The sequence below is a fragment of the Aulonocara stuartgranti genome, assembly GCF_965226115.1.
Source record: "Aulonocara stuartgranti genome assembly, chromosome: 20".
Taxonomy (NCBI): Eukaryota; Metazoa; Chordata; class Actinopteri; order Cichliformes; family Cichlidae; genus Aulonocara; species Aulonocara stuartgranti.
The window spans coordinates 15,962,196-15,982,202 of NC_138956.1; the positions used below are offsets into that span (position 1 = coordinate 15,962,196).

The 20,007-nt window shown below is 44.1% G+C and overlaps 1 protein-coding gene across 5 annotated transcripts in view; it reads left to right on the forward strand.

Annotated features, from left to right (window-relative positions):
- Window positions 1-14,426, forward strand: part of LOC309696697 (protein FAM110A) — a 28,525-nt gene extending 14,099 nt beyond the window's left edge. For 4 of the 5 annotated variants that reach the window (XM_082518042.1, XM_082518041.1, XM_082518040.1 and 1 more), the window contains 2 exons: window positions 10,848-11,244; window positions 11,530-14,426. In XM_082518042.1, the coding sequence (XP_082374168.1) occupies window positions 11,540-12,931 (1,392 nt within the window). In that variant the 5' untranslated portion in view covers window positions 10,848-11,244; window positions 11,530-11,539 and the 3' untranslated portion in view covers window positions 12,932-14,426. Of the gene's footprint in view, window positions 1-2,573; window positions 2,723-10,847; window positions 11,245-11,529 lie in introns of those variants that run through there. The other variant, XM_082518043.1, reaches the window with a different exon arrangement.
- Window positions 14,427-20,007: the final 5,581 nt, after the last annotated feature.

Consider the following 20,007-nt stretch of genomic DNA (forward strand, 5'->3'; position numbering starts at 1 on the left):
CCATGGTGTCAGTTTGTGTTTAGCCATTTCACTTGTTGTGGGTTTCAAAAATGGCGGGTTTGATTCTTGTGAAGGAGTTGCTGTCATGACTCATCCATTGATGTCACTCCCCCCTTCATCTCGACCTGCTTACGTCAAGTAGGTACTAAAAAGTACCTGGTACCTGTCCTACCACCTAATTGAAAACCCTAATGGTCTGGTCAAGCCGAGAAGGTAGTAGTGGGGAAAAGAGGCTAATATGTCATACTGGTCAGAGATCATGTAGCTCTACATGCGTGACGAGAGAATGTGGAACAGAAAGGGAGAGGCTAAAAGGGGAAAATTTTTGACACAGGATAAAAGTTAGCAGATTATGCGCAGGGGGAATAGAGAAGTTTTTGTGATGAAGTGGAAGGGAGGAGAGGAAGGAAGGGAGGGAGGAGAGCCTAAGTGGAGGTAGAGAAGGTGTTGGAATGTGTCAACCCAGCTGAACTATTTATTGTCCTATCTAACCTACTCCCGTTGTGTTAATGCAGAGCCGTCGACAGCGTTTCCTCTGCAGCATGGAGTGAAAGTCCCCTCCTACTGCTGCTGCCTCAGAAGAATGACTGACCGCTGTGTTCATGTGTGTCGGACTCAGACCTGTGACTGTGAGCACCTGAATCTGTGTATGTGTTTGTTGGTCTGGTGCAGCCTGCCCTGACTGCTCCTTTAAACAAGCGCCGCTGTGTGTTCAGACTGTAATGAGCAAGAGCAGCTCAGCCACAGTGTGGAAGATGTTAACAAAAAAAAAATATTGAATGTAGAAGACAAGTAAGTTTTGCTTTTTTGTGTTCTTTAAATATAGTACACAGAGCTTTATATATAGTATTCCAGGAATCCTGTCGAGGTATTCCAGTAGTAAGGCTTCTCCTGAACTGCTGTTTTACTGCCTTCAGTGACAGGATATCCTCAGCCACACCTCTTTGATAATAATATTTGCTTTCTTGAATTCGCCCACTGTCTGTTAAGCCACTCCCCTTCCTGACTTTCTCACTTACTAGCATACATCGTTATCTCTGGATCTGTTGGAGAGGAAAAGGGTAATATTTCACTTGAAGAAAGCCACGAGTGTTTTTATTTGGACGTTGTCACAGATGGTAAATTAAATGGAACCCACCTGGAAAATTGTAGTCCTCTCAACTCTACCATTAAAATGGTTTGGAGGTTGACACCAAACAAAGCCCTTATGATTAGGGATGCCACGTTTCCATTTGGGATTAGATGCACATGTTGGCTTTGGGTACCGATACTGAACACTGACCTAGCACCTAATCATTTTTTTATTTTTTTTTATTAGTAAGTCAACATCAGGGTGAACTTTGCTTCAACTTTGCAAATAAATCCAGTAATATAAATGTACTAAATCTGTATTTAACATTTAGGAAAATGTCAAATCAAATTAGGCCTGAGATGGGCAATATTTATCTAAGGCACAAATCTAATTTAAGCTCTGCGTGAGAGTCATTACTCTGCTGCATGAAACTGTTATTTACAGTTTAGTTTCTCCTTTTCCGGACCCTCGCCCCCACCCGCCCTCCACCCGTCTGTAGAGCTGCAAAAAACGGCAGGAAGTGAAATAACAATAATTGAGTTGATGACAACACTTAAGTGTTACACAAACAAATGCCCTGCTAGTTTCTACCTTTATATAATGTCTCTCTGAATAAAGATAACAAGTGAAAGTAGATAAGAGATGGAGGCCAAGGCGTCTTCTTGCTGGAACTTTCCAGTCAAACCAACTTGGTGTGACCACAGTTGACCAACTTTACATTTAAGTAAAGGGAGACTGTGTCGCAGGCATTTTTGGGAGTACATTAGCTCTCCTGCTAGCTGCTGCTGTCCCATCAGCTGTTGTCACTCATATCTGCTGCAGCTTTTTAAGTCAAGATCAGAATTCTGTACAGTCCACATGTTAGATGAGTGCATCTCTGCTCCGGAGGGACTGGCCGTTTATCTCTACAGTGTTAAGATGAGATGATAAAATAGAATCCACAGAGTTAAGTTTAGATTTATTTATTTGCTCTGAAAAGTCTTCATGGGGACGAGAGGGTCAAGAGGTAAAAACTAGTAATTCAGTGTTTGCAAAGTAATCTGCTTGGAGTGCAACACATACAGTTTACATACTGCTTCCACTAGATGCTGATTACCGAAGTGTTTCAATGACCTACAATGTTTCTTTACCATTTTTTTCCCCCCTGAGACTGATAATTCTGCTAAAGCTGTTAAAGAAACTGCTTTATTCTTCTCGGATTTTTCCCTTATAGTGACTGGCGATACCTCAGCATCCGGATGCGATACACAAAGCCCCGTTACCTTTTCTGGTATTAACGGTGCCACGGTTCTGGGTAACTGACGGGACAATTTCAAAGAGTTAAAGTGTCAGGAAGGTTTGTGTCACTGCTTGGAAAAACTCAGGCTTCCTGTTCACATAGTGTTGGGTTTTTTTCCTCCTCCGGTCTTTTCCTGAGGTGGAGTCTTCCCTTGGATGTGGGAGGAGACGGGGGAGAGTCTTATAGCTTGAAGAGCAGAGACTCCCTCCAGGTTAGTGTTCATTTGGCTCATACACAAGTACTGGCTCACTGGCAACTCGCAGCAGCTGAGAACAGCTTTGCACGCTCGGAGCTGCTGCCTGCTTCCTTCAGCCTGACACGTTCAGTATTTCTTTTTGGGTTTCCTAGAGCCGGCTAACAGCTTAAAGAACGTAAGTAAACTTTGCTTTTTCTCCTGTTTGAGCACAGTCAGCAGGGTGTACACGTGCGGGTTGTTTATCTAAACGGAGGGGAGGGCTTGTTCCTCTGGCAGGTATCCACAGGACAGGTCACGCTTCAAAGTTGTCAGTTTATGGAACGATTTGGTTTTCTTTTCCCTGTTTTATTAAAATGACATTCAGTTCTGGATGAAATCCTGCATTATCACAGCGGGTGCTATTGTCTGTTTCTCTGTCGCTGCCGGTACTTCCTTGTCCTTGAGTTGGGTGCCAAACCTAAAAATACTGGTCTTGATTATAACTTTTGGCAGCTCTGCTCCAGGACTAATTTCATTCTCTCAGCTGTAAGGGGCTGCGAAGCTTCACATGTACTGGCAGAGCCAACAATATACCCTCCCTAAAACTGAATTTAAATTCTTGTTGTAGAGCAACGTGTTGTGCTGACTGTTGTCACTCCAGAGGTGCTTCATTTTATCTCCCACATAATATCTCTCTTTAAACAAGTTGACTTTTCCCCACTCTTTTTTTTCATGAATGATTTTTAGGCTTTCAGCACCAGTGTGAGAGCTAATCAAGGATTACACAAAGGGTTAAAGGCAGAAGAATGTGTCCTGTGTGAGTGTGTCTGTACATGTATGAGTAAAACACTCCTTGTATCCAAGCCAACTCTGAGGCCTAGCCACTGAGGCGACTCCAGTGACCGCTCTCCCTCCTGTGTGTGTGTGTGTGTGTGTGTGTGTGTGTTCTTTATCTGACTAAGGACAGCGATGGGTGATTGTGTCTGGAATGTGTTCATCACCGTGTTGAAGGGGGGATATTTTCTCCTCCCTTTTCTTCTTGTTTTATTTTATTTATTTATTTTCGGTTGCTTTCAGGCTCTCCCATTACAGCAGAGGTGTGTGTGTGTGTGTGTGTGTGTGTGTGTGTGTGTGTGTGTGTGTGTGTGTGTGTGTGTGTGTGTCTTTATGGCAGCAGATGACTGTGCTTAACACAGCTGCATACTAAAAGGACATAACTACCATGTAATTGCAATAGTAGGTATATTTACTTTAATGCTTTAATACCCCAAGGTGTGAGTGTGCGTTGTCTAATAGATTAGCTCCAGCTGACTGAGGTGGGAGTAGTTGCCCCCAGCCACTGATGCAAACTCCGATCAGATGGGGGGTGGGTATATCATAGTGGATTCTGTAATCAGCAAAAAATCTTTGCTGGATCAGAGTTATTTTATCCTCTGGAGATGCAGCAATGGCAGAATGTCTTCAGGCATTGTAAAGTCAATGAGTGGTAGTCCTGCATGTTAGTACCCAGAATAGGAGGGAAAAGAATTGTCCAAGTTCTTACAGTTTGTTATATTTCTGGGGGGAAAATTATAATAAAAATGACAGTGCTGAATCTTTTTTCTGCATCATAAATTTAAGCCTTCACAGGCATATAAAGGTTGGCAGTGGGCACTTGTATAGGCTATGTTGTAGACCAGGGGTCCCCAATCCCGGTCCACGAGGGCCAGTGTCCCTGCAGGTTTTAGATGTGTCCTTGATCCATCACAGCTGATTCAAATGGATAAATGACCTCCTCACATGTCTTGAAGTTCTCCAGAGGCCTGGAGGCCTGGTAATGAACTAATCATGGGTGTGTTGACCCAGGGTGAGATCTAAAACCTACTGGGACACCGGCCCTCGTGGACTGGGGACCCCTGTTGTACACCCTACATACATTTTGTACAGAAGTCTGAAGTGGCTGTGGTGAGACTCATTGCACGTGTAAAGGAAATCAAGGGTCATTATAAATTCTGATGCTCTACCTCAAGCGGTTACAGTGTGCTTAAACTATATAAATCTCACAGATATTTAACATTTCGTGACGATTGGAGGGTGGCGCTCTGAGATTACAATTGAGCCGTGTAACTCTAATGAGCTCTAAAGTGAAAATAGAAGCACAGCACACAAGTAATTTACATACCACTGAAGGGTGTGAGCCTCATGGGACCCTCCTGAGGGGGGGTCATAGGTATAGTTTACCCCCCACTCAAGAGAGTCACACCAATAAGTGTGAAGTGCCTCTTGACAATATGTAGTTTAGGATCACAGTTGTTAACAAAATATGCATTTTCTATCAGTGGTTGAAAGGGTGAAAAATGGCTAATGATATGCAAATATCATGCAGTCTAATTTATATACCTACGTACCTTTTGCACTCGAGCTCAGGAATAGTTCTTAGTTTTAAAACCTAAACTTCATGGGTATCAGACCTTTAGCAAAAATACACTAGAACTCGGGCAGCAATTTTAATTACACTCTAATGAACTAATTGTGGTCAGAACTAGCTAAATCAATAAATCCATAAACTCAACAGTCTTGTTTGCACTGCTGCCTGCTAACGTCCGCCACCTCTGTTCTGATCAAATCAAATCACTTTTATTGTCACATCACATGTGCAGGTACATTGGTACAGCACATGTGAGTGAAATTCTTGTGTGCGAGCTTCACAAGCAACAGAGTTGTGCAAAATACAATAATGTAAACAAGCAAAATACAAGAATGGCTACATCTGAAACTAATAAATATATGTACAATATATAATAGTATATGCATTTCTGGATGTGTATACTAAATATTTTTCTGTGTGTGTGTGTGTGTGTGTGTGTGTGTGTGTGTGTGTGTGTGTGTACACATATTTTACAAATTAAATAGAGTAAACAATAAATAAAATATATAAAATATACAGAGTTGAGACATGTTCACCATATTACAGTGCAAATTCGGGTTAAGAGTTGAATTAGCTAAATTGTTATAATGCCTTAACTAACTTGGTTGTGTTGCTAACCTGACTCACTATAAGAATCTGTTTATGTTAATGTTGTGTCTGTATGCACTGTTTATGTAGTCTTCTATGTCTGGCACATCTTAACTTGATGTCAGCTTAAAAGGAAGTTGGAGTAAAAGGCAGATGTTTCATTTATATACCCGTTAGATGTTCTTATCATCTTCTTTGCATACACTTTACACACTGTTCTTACTACTTACTGCACTCAAATGATCCCTATATCTATTTTTTCCCTTTATTTTACAAATGTGGACACATCACAGATGTTCTGTATTTGTCTTCACAGCTTGGCTTAGTTTTCCCAAGGGAGGACTCAGCCACCTGCTCTCCTGTGATTACCTACTCAGTCAAAACTCTCTTCCTGACGTGAACACACAGGCACACAGACACAAGAGTTCATTGGTTTGACCTCCATTTTCCCCCCTCTGGTGTAATTGTACATGGATGTGTGCGTTTCCTGGGGCCACAGACACAGACAGATATGGGCAGAGGTGGAGGAGGGGGTTTAAGGGGAGACGGACGGATGGATTGACAGAAGCGGGGAGATCCAGGGGAAAAAAGACGAGCTGGGTGCTATAATAACTGTCGGTTTATGGTTCAGTGGTTGTTTTTGCAGTCGACTCGACTTCTGTCCGTATAAAAACAGTTGCATAACCTTGTCCAGACACTTCAGTCATGCATGTCAGTCCATCCAGCCAGGAGCAGTTCTTCAGTTGGAAACAAGCAACGTGGCTGAAGCTGATAGCCGCTCAACAGAATAACAGCAAGGTCTGACGCTGTCACGACCAACTGTCTGTCTTCATTATCATTCTTTGGAGCTCCCTAAATCAGCCCTAAGGGGAGTGGTTGATAACTTTTTGAACCCTTCTTTTAAGCTCTCTATTGATTTTTAAAAACGTCGGCTGAGTGTCCCAGTGGGATAATGGGCAGGGGCTTGTGTTGCATTAGTTTCTGTCCAAGCTTGGTCTGATTCTCATCAGGTTATCGTTCATCTGGAAGCCACAGGGAGGACACCAGCTGAACCCTGCACTGAGATGAGAGATTTGTTAATACGATCCATCTTGCTTACTGTCCCGTTTCTTGACCTTTTGTTGAACTGGGTTTTGGTACAGATAAATTCAGGTCTGGTCCAAATAGATAAACTATAACTCTGTAGACCTTCCTTTGGCTTAACTTGCAAACAGGTTTGCACAGCAGGTGAATGATTTAGTTATAACTAAATCAGGGATAAGTGCGCTCAGTCATCTACAGAGCTAGGAGCAGGAAAAAAACTGCCTGAGCAGTCTGAAGCATGTGACTTTTGGCTCACTAGATCACTTACCCACTCACTGACTTCATTATTTGTTTCTATGAGCATGGAGCATTGTTTGTTTTGCTTTTTTCTTTTTTCCCCCTTCCTGAACACTTTGGATTGTAGTGCAGCATTTCCATGTGGGCTTCCTTGCAGTTGACAGTCGGGTGTTCACAGGCTTCAGGAGCAAATCGGGAAACTCCAAGTGTCCAGAAATAGATGAGCTAAGTTCACCGCGAAACAGGGTCAACCTGCGGGAATTGCCCACAGCCGAGGACGTTTGTTTGGTTTTCTCTTTCCCACTCACGTTCTGTTGTGAAATAAATCCCGGCTTCCTGCTCATCCCTCCAGTGGGTGAAGCAGCTGAGTAGTCACTGTTGATGAACTCACCACCTCTTTCCTTCCATGCTGGGGTAAAGCTGACAGGCTCAAAAACTGAAGGATTTGAATGGTATCGCATGGAGCTGCACTCTGGCTTTGAGTCAGCATCAGGAACTGTTTAAGACTCAGTATGATTCATTCTTATTGTGAGGCTCACCCTGGATGGGAGGTTGACACCATCTCTCTTAGTTGGGCTTTCTCTTGTTTTCTCTGCTATTATATATTTTCTAATCTTGTCTATTCTCACCTTTTCCTCCTCCCCCACCCTCCTACTGCAACCCGTTTCCTCACGAGCTGCTACTTATTCAGTAACTTGCTAGAAAATATTGGCGAAGCAAATTGCTCCCATTCATGGGCTCTCTCTGTAATTACACTTAAGCCGGCGGCACGGTCAAGTCAGCTGTGGTAAAATGCCAGTCACTGTTTCCTTTCAGCTGCTTTACAACATTTGTGCGCGCAGACATTTTGGGCTTCTCTCTTTGATTTCAAACATTCTGTTATTCACCCCCCACAGTCACTCACACGCCATGAAACGCAGTCTCTCTCTCTCTCATGCAGACATCATAAACCATGTTGTTGGCCACTTATATGGTGGTTAGAAAACTGAACGTAAAAACAGTCCGATTCATAACAACTCAGCGGTTTGCATAGTTTTGTGATGATAATCACAATGCGCAAGTTTCCATTGAGGAATAGGAATATCATTCCTCGGCCCTTTGCCTTTTTGGAGACATCATCAACTACAGTTACAGAACATGAACGGAAACCAAGAGGCAGAAAAGTTAAGAGAAACGAGACTGAGCGCTGCTGCAACGCTCAACTCGTGGACCGGTGGGGACGAGAGGCTTAATGGTGCCGTTTGCACACACATTAGTCCCATTAGCAGAGCGGCTTTTAGCCATCTGACCCCTTTCACTGGAGAAGATGAATGACAATAGCTGCTGTTTTTAAAGTAGTGACTATCCAGGCTCACAGTATTTGCATGTGGACGACTCTTCTCATTGGCAGGCTCAAAGGAAGGAGGGTAACTGGGTTAACATTTACATAGTTAAAGCAAATCTAATCTCCATGAAGAGGGAATTCATTTAGCAGCTTGACGATAATTGTTGTCAGTTGTTGGAACTCGTTCTCCTTCACTAACAATATCAATGCACAAACTGTTGAGCGCAGAATGATAACAAAAAGACTGAATAAAGGGTGGATCAGGGGATTAGAGTTATCAGCAGAGGTGGGTTTATGCTGGTGTGACAGGGATCTCCTGCCCCCTTTGTGTCTGTGGGATTTGTTCACACCAGTAATTGTGTATAAGTGTATGTTAGTCATTAGGAGTGATAGAAATCAATAACCACGCTTTAAAAAGACAAAATGTGTAGACTTTGGATCACAAGCTGTTTGGCTGGACATTTTGGGACACAGTGAAATAGAACAAATACTCCAGCAAAGGTTGGCAGTTCTTACAGAAATTAGTGTTTTTAAAGACATGAAAAGACTCTAAATCTGGAGCAAAGGAGGTGTGTTTTTTCCTCCTCTTGGCAGAGGGCTGTGTAAGTGTAATGACAAGGCCACAGCATACTAAAACCGAGGTGGCTGAGGTTTCTGTGACCCAACGTTTGTCTTCACCGTTTCTGTTAAAGCATTTTCTCTAAGATGAGTTTCTTTGAGTAGATTCAGGGACAAGAAATTCTATAATTACCTGAAACCTTTTAACCTTTTAGCTGTTAAACTACTAGTTAGTTTGTCGTGAGGATGATGAATGTAGGAAAACAACAATGTGAAAGAAAGAGATCCACATGCAGCAGCAGATCAGTGATGTTTTACATATGTTTTATGGCGAATTCCTCAACTTACACAGTCAGATGAAAGTGCTAATCAGCACAGTGACGGGGAGTGTGTGAGTGGCTCCAGGTGGGTTGTGGTCTTCAGTGTATTTACTGTTGTGCGCTGCAGGCATTTACATTAGCGGGTGGAGCGCCACCATGGTGTCACATAACTGGACGTGTTGTGCGTTAAAGCTTAACCGTGTTAAGTTGCATTGAGCGCTATGATAAGGATGAACATGTGGAAAAAATACAGTAGAGCTGCTTCCCTGCAGTGGTTTGAGCTTTTTTAGGACACCAAGACAAGTCTGTGCTGACGTCATCTATCTCGTGACTTTGTCCGCTAATCCACCTCTCCTTTCTTTTCCTACTTCAAGCTCACTTCAAGCTTTCTCTGTATTGTGTTTTTCATGAAAGACTCTTTATTTTATTATTATTTTTTGTTCCATCCCCTGAATGCATATATTCCCAAAGGCTTTGTGCAGAAGCTTCAGGTCGTCTCACTCATGCTTGGGAATCTTTTTTTTTTCTTTCTGTTTTTATTTTTGTGCTGCAAAAGTGTTTAGTTTGAGTAGTTTGAGGTAGGCTATTTTAAACTCTTCTTTGGTCTGTTACAAGATGAAAGCTAAGCGTGTGTGTGCGTTTTTCTTTTTAAGTGTAAGCTGTCAGTTTTTCTCTCTCGTCTGCTGCTGGTCTGCTGTTTGTGGATGTGAGCGTGAAGAGGGAGTCAGACGGGGCGAGATGTTGGGGGAAAAACAGGGTCACATGTTGAGGGAGACAGGGAAGGAAGACGGCTATAAAAAGATTAATTAAAAATGTGTGGATAGACGTGCTGGAGAAGAGGTGGAGGTGGGGGAGGGGACGCACCGTGCCGTCTATCTGGATGTGATGTAACCCTGGAGTGTAAGGCTGTAAATGATAACATGCAGCAGGGAAGAGGTGTGGAGGAGGGGGAGAGTGGGGTTGTTTTTTTTTTGTTTTTTTTTCTGTGGAATTGAAGGGGGAAATAAATGAACAGCATGTGTGTTAGCAGTGTTTTAAAGCCCTGAAGCTGAGAGAAATAATCCACAAGTTAATTGTGCTCCGGCAGAGGAAAAACTTTGTCCCAGTTCTTTGTTTAAACTTTGTTCTTACACTATTTTTCTTTTCTTTCTTTCTTTTTTTTAAAAGCTGAATCAGGTTTGGTTTCGGTGATCTTCATCTACTTTGTCTTCATTAGGCTAAAATGCAAACACACAAACAGCCACACAAAGAGCTCAGCAGCAGGAACAGTTGTGCAGGCTTTCAGTGGTTTTTTTTTTTTTTTTTTTTTTTTTCACATGTTTTCATAGCACCCCACTGAGCTTGATGCAAGTCAATGTAAAAATTGCATCTGCGGTGCCCCTCTTTTCCCCCGCCGTCCCCTTTCTCTCCCCCCTTTCTCCCTTTCAAAGAATTTTCATTTGAATGAAAGCCCTGCCTCAGTTTTGTTGTGCTTGAAAGGCAGGGGGAGGGGCCCAATTGGTCAGGATCTCCTTTGAGCCTAGCCAATGCGAGCACACCTCTCGCCTCCCAGCCCGCCCCTTGTACCCCTCCGAGTCTCCCGGCGACATGCGATTGGCTGGCTGGGAGGAGCCAGACTCTGTATTAAAGCCTGTCCCGTCTGCTCCACTTCAGTGTTAAAGAGAGTCCCCGTCTGTCAGCCAGAGAAGTGTGCGTGCATGTGTGGAAAAAGAGAGAGTATGTGTGGATGCGTTATGGTATTAAGCGGTGGAAAGAAAGTGGAGGTTTATCTGACTTGGACTTGTTTCTTTCTAACCCTCTCCAGGACTACAGGGCGCTCCTGCTGAGTTGCCGGCCGGCTTTTTGGATCTGATCACAACTGGACAGGCGGGCTGGGGCTAAACAGAGGATTGTAAAGAGGATCAGAGAGACTGTGGTGTTGTCTGAGTAACTGGCGACTGATCTACAAGACTTGCCTTTTGGATTTAAAGAAACAAAAAAAAAAGAAAAAGACTGACCCTGACCCAGTCTCTCACTGTTCTGGATCACAGCTGAGTTAATAGAGGTGGTCTGCACAAGGCTGGTGTGGAGGATCTGACCCCAACTGACCCTGTCTCGCAAGTAGCCTTTCACTGAGCCCGGACTGGGAAAAGGGACAAATAAAAGTGCAAGAGAGGTGTCGTGGAGGACAGACGAAAGGCAGAGGAGCAGCACAGCGACCGGTAAGGAAGTTAAATGGGGTTCTGAGAGCACGGGTGTGAGAGGGGGAGGAGTGGGGAGAAAAAGAGTACAAAAGAGCCCTTTTTTTGTTTCCCTTAAGCTTAGAGAGGATGTGTGGGAGCTCTAAAAGGATGTTCACTGACCATTAAAGCCAGGTGTTTGCCTGCCTCTCCTCCTGTCAGCTAGTGTCTGACCATGAAGCTGTAAAACTGTTTTCACATACAAGTGAATTATTTTATGTTCCAATTACTTGTAACTCATGGAAAATCTCTATTTTCTCTGTCCAGCTCGTGCAGAATGCCAGTGGAGACCCTGCGGCCCTCAGATGGCCGTCTGGCCGGGGTCCCCTTTACCTCTGCCATGCCTTTCAGGATACTCAATAAGGGTCCGGAGTATTTCCGCCGACAGGCTGAGCCCGGGGCCCGCAAACTGAGCGCCGTGGAGCGCCTGGAGGCCGACAAGGCCAAGTATGTTAAAAGCCAGCAGGTGGCACTCACCCGCCAGGCCCCCATCCAGCCTCCAATCATCCGCAAGCCCCTCGTCCCTTCGGGGATGATGATCAACACCCCTCCAGCCCGGAAAGTTAACCGATCGCCGGCTGAGGGGGAGAACACTGCAGGCAGGCAGGGAGCAGGAGACAGGAGACGACCTGCTCTAAACTTGGATATTCTAAATAACCTAATCAATGACGTATGTGATGGACCATCACATTGTTCCCAGTCCTCTTCCTCCACCTCCCCTTCCTCGTCATCTCCGTCATCGGGAGCTAAGAGCATCAGTAGCAGTCTTTCAGGAGAGCAGGAGAGGAGCAGCCGACTCTCCAACAACCTCAAACCTTTGAATCACGCCCTCGCCAACTCATCGTCCACCTCCTCCTGCACCTCCTCTCCACTCAACAATCATCTTCGGACGGCGGCAGCAGAAGTGACTCGACGTCCACCCCCTGTGCCAGCTCGCACACCCCGCTTTGGCGTTCCAGTTCCCTACAGCTCCCCTAACTCGGTGACAGTACGCAGGGTGGACGTTCGGCCTCATGCTGAGATACGGAAGCCCCAGAGAGCTCAGCTGCAGCCACAGCTCAGGCCCAGACAGACACCCCAGGGCCAAGTCGCACACCCCCAAGTCCCACCCCCGTCACCCCCTCCCCCCTCCCAGAATCAACCGCAACCCCTCCCTCAGTCATCCCAAGCCATCCCCGCTCCATCAGCCTACCTGCCACCCAGTCCAATGCTAGTCCGAGCAGGCATGATCCCTCCAGCCTCACCCGCTTTCACCCGCATCTCAAACGCCAGCTCCAAAGGGTCTGCCCGCAAGCACCCATCACTGCACCGCTCCAAGTCGGACCTGAGCGACCGCTACTCCCGTGCCACAGCCGACCTGGAGCGTTTCTTTAACTACTGCGGGTTAGACCCCGAGGAGGTGGAGGGAATGGGCGGGGTGGAGCGCTTCACGAGGGCCAACTCAGACATTGTGTCAGTCTCCAAGCTCCGAAGCGTTAGCACGCCCAGCTCGGAGTGTGGGGACGACCGGGTCAGGGAGGACGAGGACGACGAAGACGACGGTCCGTCAAGGGCCAACGAGCGGGTCCCGTATGGCATCTCTGTCATCGAGAGGAACGCTCGAGTCATCAAGTGGCTGTATGGCATCCGACAGGCGAGAGATTCTAACAACGCCGTCTCTAACGTATAGACCGTCAGGGACTCGGACTCCTGTTTGTTCATCTTTTGCTGCCTTACGTTACAGATACGGATAATCCTGCAGTTGATGTGTTTCCTGTAAAGACTTTCTTTTTTGTTCTCGGAATTTCACATCGGATGTTTAGAACTGGGCTGCAAGTCAGTACTTGCAGCGGAAGATGCACCCCCCCCCCCCCCCCCCCTTTGTAGGTCTTGTATAACAATATTGGTATTGAAAGCAATAATAGTCAGAGAATGGTGAGGATGAAGGCAGAGGATGATTGCGATAGGGTCTCCTTATGTAAAGGTACTCTGTGTGTGTGTGTGTGTGTGTGTGTGTGTGTGTGTGTGTGTGTGTGTGTGTTTTGGCACAAAGGCAGACTGCCACTGAGCAAGCCAGGAAGAAAACCACGTTGATACTGTGAAACTTTTTCACACAAAAAGCTTCTACGATCATATTCCTGTTTTTTGTTTTTTTGTTTTCAAAAACCTTTTAGGCTGTTGGACTGTTATTATACACGTTTGTGTCAGCATGCAAGTGAATCATTTGTATACATTATATTTTAGGGTATGTCATCAAGCACACGTCTTCCTTGCACAGAAGTTCGCTGCACTGACTCACGTTCAGGTCAATTACAGTTAGTGCTGTCTGTATATCGGAGTGCAACGTCTTCTAATTGTGCGCATCCGCAACACTTTCTCACATCGTGGCTCACGCTGTGCTGGTGCAGCCCGAGAAATCAGTTTGCTGTGTATGTCCCTGCACGTATGAGAGCAAGTCATATGATGAAGGATGAGCTCACATGTAGACGGTTGAAGTAAGTGTAACATGACAAAGATATTTAGCCTCCAGGGTGGGAAAAAATTGGAGGGAAAAACGAAAAGATGGATGAAAGGAAGACTGAAAAGAGAATACTCATGGATCAAAAGAAAAGCTACCTTTGCTGTATGAATATGTCTGCGGCTCTGAAAGTGTCTCAGGAAGATGGCATACTAACAAAATGGACCAATATTTATTTGGAAAATGTAATTTAATGTATTTTTTAATATTGGATGACTTTGTGTACAGAATTCAATCTCTGTTCTTAAGTGCAATCTGATGGTGTTTACTAGAATCACAGTATATGTAGGATGACAGTTAAATCCAGGAAGGAGACAAATGCAAAGTGTGAATGTTGCACCTGTCTCTCTGTGGGGAGCACAGAAAGTGAGACTGTTGTGTATTTATTCAACTTCCTGTTTGTCTGGGAACAAGAGGTCTGTCTCCTCCCTCACCCTGTGTGAGTTCTCTCGAGTTCTCCTCTGCATCTACTGCCTTCGTAAGTTATCCAGCAGTGTGAGTGGCGGCCACGTTTCCTCAGACGAGAGGGCCGGAGAACACATGCAGTATGCTGTTGAGTCCATCACTCAATGCCCAAAGAATCTTCAAGAGATGAGAGATGGAAAATGCTTTACCATGGTGTATTCTGAGCAGTTAATAAAAAAAAACAAAATGTTCAATTACGTTACTCTGTGGTTTTTCTTTATTTCTCTCTAAATATTAAGGCAGATGGTGGTGCTTCCAGCGTATGGCTCCAAACAGTCACTCCTCTGATTTATTTGGTGTTTATGATAGGCTGCTGCCGAGTCCAGCTCAGTTCATTTGAAGCAGGTCTGCTTTAAATTATATTTCAACATGAATAATTGACACATGGCAATCTGACATCAGCACAAAATTGCTGAGCAAGTTGTAATCAGTAACACCAGGTTAGGAGCTACTGTTATGTTTTTACTCAAAAGTACTGAAACGGATATTTAGTGAGACGGAACAAACTGTAGTGTAGATAAAGTCCGACTTTCCTTCACTGTGCCATTTGTGACACCTTTTTCAGAGATCTGGACCTTTTAGGTCTTTAAACTGCTTTATTTAAGGGGAGGCAGTGTGAAAGGGGCCCATTTCTAGCAGCAGCTTTGCAATCAAAAGCTGAAACTCCATCTAACTCCAGAATCTCTGCTTTTGGGGTTTGGAAGGTGACCGAAAAGCTTAGTGCTTTATGGATCAAAGGACACGTGCAGAGAAGTGGCTCATGCTGGAGTAGCCTGAAACACAGTGATTCTGTTATTGTTTGATTCCACTGCAACTGACTTGAAATAAACATGCATGTGGTGCAAGATGTATGTTCTCGAGAGTTGTGCGCTTTAAAGACTAAGAACTCAGTTGTGGACTTGTTAGGGTATTTGTAATTGATAGATTTATTTTATCACATAAGTGTTTGATCCTAAAGCTGCAGAGAGAGTTTCCAGAACATATTAAATATACTCAACAATTCAGGCAAGATGCAGTGTCAAAGCCCTCAAGTGTAAGAATATTTTGTACTAATGATGAATAAACTTGCTTTAATATGTTTTGTAAGGAATAACATTTAGTTTCAACTCAACCATCCTGGGTTTTTGAACAGTCTGGGATCCAGTTCACTGTAAACTATAATTTCATCACCCCTCCAGACCAACTCTTCAGATCAAACACCACTTCAGATGAGTAGTTCTGGTTTCTTATGTCTGTGTTATGGCATTTTCAAACAGCTGGACTGAGGTTCTTGTTTCATGCCTGAAACCAGTCCTTTCAAACCCTGGTATGGTCTCATTCATTATGTCTGCCAAAACATAGCTTTGATTGACATTCTCTTGACTGGTTTTTAGTGTGTGGGTGGCTAGAGAGTTGAAGTGTGATGAAGTGGGGAACTTTGTTGCAAATGATAAATATTGCTGCCTGGAACCTGGGTTTGGGCATCACGACAGCAGCCTGCTTCATTTCCCAAGCAGCTCTGATGAACAGCAAGCAACACTGAGCTGGAAGGAGAGAAGTAGAAAATCTAACTGACCAATGGATCGCAAAAGTCAAGGGCTCAGAGATGGAAGAGCACCACAGAGAAGCCTGTGAATGGAGCTAAATAACAAGAAAGAAAATTGGGGTAAAGACTTGTGCGAGAATTGAATGGACTTCTGAGCATACGGTAACTTGGTCAAAACAGCTGGGTATTCCTTTAAATCGCAGTAAGTTAACTTACAATGGAAATGTTACTACCGAGGAATCGGGTAACGTTTCCAGCAACTAGTCATGTGTGTCATTATAGTGTAGAAGAAAGGTGAGCACCAACCAAATATGAAATGCAATCATAAAAACCTTTATTTTTTGCTGAATGACCAGAAGTGTTTTTGCAGAACTTTGGGAACCATATCATTGGATATAATGTCAACACTTGTTTGACATCTGCTTGAAATTCTGTTATTATTTGAGTCTTCATTTTGTAAGTATTTGGTTGTATCAGATGTTCTGTGATCTTATTTTCTGAAATAAGAGTGGGGCAAGTCTTAACTTAAACCGACTTTGACCTTTGAACAACAAATTCTGATCGGTTTATCTTGAATCCAGGTGATCATTCATGCTAAATTAGAGAAAACTAGCCCGAGGCTAACTTAGTCTACATTTGGTCAGCACATTGTTAGTTTTCAACAACCAGCTCTTTAAAATGAAAAACAAACCCATTGACCAATTGCTGTTGATACTGTATGACAGGCTTAGTTGACACCATCAGAATGTAATTATTTCAGTTGAACAGACATCTGAAATAAAAAATAAGATAGCCGATAGCCTTAATTAATGATGTGCCTAATGTTACAGAATGCCTATAAACACTGAAGTAATGCCACATTGTTACAAATGCTTCTTCCATCCCAATAATGTTAGTTATTTTAGCTAGTTATGCTAGCTTGGTTATGGTTTGCCCAGCTACTTTGTTGCTACTTACTTACAATATTAGCTAATAGTACTTTCAGTGATATAATATTAGCAAAATACAACTTGGTTTGTAGATGCCACAGGTCCAGTACGTACATCATATTCTGAAGAGGTGACATTCCATGTGCCAATTGCCAGTGTTGGTAGCCGGGGTTCGGTCTGCCAGGGCCTCCACTCCTGGTCGCCGCCCGGCTCACAATGCTGGTGGTGGGCCTGCAGGAGGATGAGCCCATGTCCCGTATTTGGGGACATGGGCTCATCCTCCCCGGGCCTGGCTCCAAGGCAGGGCCCAGTAACCCTATCCAGGGTGAACTGCTCCCCTGGTGTTCTGCTCATAGGGGGTCTTCTGAGTCGCTCTTTGTCTGGTCCCTCACCCAGGACCCCTCCACATCGAAAGGAGCCAGTCGAGGTGGTTTGGGCATCTGACAAGATGCCTCGTGGGCAACTCCTTGGCGAGGTGTACCGAGCATGTCCCACCGAGAGGAGGCCCTGGAGCAGACACAGGACATGCTGGAGAGATTATATCTCACTGCTGGCCTGGGAACGCCTTGATGATCCCCTGGACAAGCTGGAGGAGGAGGCTGGGAGAGCGAGATCTGGGCTTCTCTGCTTAAGCTGCTGCCCCTGCGACCTGGCCCCTGATAACCAGAAGATGGATGGATGGATCTTCTGAAGAGTAGGGACAGGATTACTGGGAGGTGGATGTTACTGGATTGCATTTGTCATCCAAATTCAGTGCTAATTTTAGCCAAATTTTGATCGAATCAACAGAGAGTAATGTGATTGAGCATGCTTTTCTGCCCTCTACATTCACAAGGATATTAGCAGTTGGTCGGTTTGTCAAGCTAGTGCTGCTAATTTCTCTATGTGGTGCCATTATAGCATTGTGAAAGAAGAACTAAGTCATTTCTGTAACTTTAATCTGTTCTTCTGCTAAATTGACTTTTAGGTCACACGTGAGTGCCACTCTAAGTCTGTTTTACTTTATTTTTCAAAATTAGTTGTCACTGTGTTTGCACTTTTTTATGAGAAGAGATAGATAAAAGATCTGAAAAGTTAACTACACTGATTAATTTTCTTTAATAAAAAGGACAACAGGGCAGCAGCCCTGGGTTTTTGACAAATATAGAGAAAGAAAGACAGAGGTCACAGGTTGACTTCAGCTGCCAGGAAGTATTCCAAGCTGATCATCTTGCATCACATCTTCTGGGCCTTACATAACAAGCCCCTCAGTCTGGCACAACAATTCCCTTGTTTTCATTCCATAATAGAGTAGTTACGTAACCAAGAGCGGACACCTCTGACCTGTTCCTCTGGGTGAGGTAGGGTTTGGTGGTATGGGCTGATGTAAAGAGTCCAAAAAGGCTAAGCACTTCAGCTTTGGGAGAGCAACACATGTCTCGAGAGGATAAGATGTCTCCCCCTGCTGTGGTCTCCCCACAGACAAATGAAAACACACGAAGAACCATCTCTGTGTCATCCTCATACTACCTCTCTCCCCACTCTGGCTGACCATATGTCCATATTTACTGAGAGATCAGCTGGGCTTTGGCACTATGTCAGAATACACAAGCACACGCACAGAGTTTGTATTTGTGTGAGTGCGTTAGCATGTTTGATGACTTTTGTGGCGCTTACACACAGATGATGTTTTCAATCCTTTTGGGATCCATGTTTTCATTGCACGCATACTTAAGGCCAAATGAATGCACAACTGTGCTGGACTTGTGTGACTGTGCGTGTGAGTACGTGTGTGACGTGAGGAGTATTGCAGTGAGGATTGTATATCGCTTGATCCCTGTAGTACCGCTAATGTATGTCAGAGCTTGATATAGTCGTTCTGAATGGCCCTGGGAGTGATAAGCTGATTAAAACGCTGGGGCAGATGGGATCTCTGTGTTTTTGACTATATTTGTGTGTGTGTGTGTGTGTGTGTGTCTTTCAGTGGGACCTACTGTACATCCCGTGGGAAAGCAAAACTGGGCTGTCTGTGTTAGCTTTACATGTTGTTGCAGAGTGCTGCGCTGCTTCCCTTATCTCTCGACACCCATCTCCCAATTTTCCATGCTCCGTATAAAGACTCTGAGCATTTATCTGTTCATCTAAATCATACCAGCCTCTGGATGCTTCCTAATCACATGGAGCATTATGCTTTGTTTACATTCCTCTATACATATGGACACGAAGCAGCTTTTGTCATTCAGCTGGCCTCAGACAGACCTGATACTTAGTTCCTGCTGTGGTTTGACTATTTGGCATATTAAACTGTGAATATGCTGGAAAAGTGCATTGAAAAACAGTCCAAAATATTTGAATATCCACTAGAACCAATATTCAAATCTTATTTATTCCGAGCAAAGAATTCACTGCAGGTTGTCTTCAAGACATGAGACTGTGGTGACAGATTTTTTTCCTCTGAAAATGGAGCTGTTCAGCACTCCTGTGTAGCGTAAGAGAGTCTAAACAGCAACTAACACCAATGACCAGAGCGATCACTGGCAGTCAATTACATTCAGCAACTTCAAGTAATCACAGATCAAATAACTGCTGGTGAGACGAATCATAACAACAGTCATCTCAATTCAATGTATACTGTAAGGTAAAGACCCTACTATAATAGACTGCAACAATCACATGACCCACTGAGCAAACACTTGGTAACAGTGGGAAGGAAAAACTCTCAGGGAGCAGCAGTGATCTACTGCAACTCGTTATTCATCATTTTTAATTTTTTTTAGCTTTTATCCAATAGAGACAGTAAAGCAGGAAGAGAGAGAGGGGAGAAGGCATGCAGCAAAGGGCTCCAGACTCAAACTCAGGCCTACTCCTCTCTGCTCATATGGCTCATCCCACTGAGCTAAACCAGGATTTGGTTGTCCATCTTTTATACTGTCTATGGTGCTATGTACAGTAGTCAGTGTTGATTACAGTCCAGGATTGGGTGGCTATTTATATCAGTCACAAAGAAAAGTCCTTTTCTTCAGATTGGGAGTCCTTTGTTGGCTCCATGGAGCAAATAAATAATCACAAGGTGACATTTTTTATGTTGTGCTCACAAATAATTAGAATGAATTAAAAATTTAATTAAAATAAAAGATTAGCAATCTTTTTTTCAGCGTAAATTTACACTTATATGTAATGTGTTATCCTAGATAGAAAAACCTTAGTAAGGGGCAACATCATAATGTTCGACGTGGCAACAATGTTATAGAGCAGGGGTAGGCAACTCTAGGCCTCCAGTGCTGATGTCCTGCAGGTTTTAGATGCGTCCTTGGTCCAACACAGCTGATTCAAATTGTTAAATGACCTCC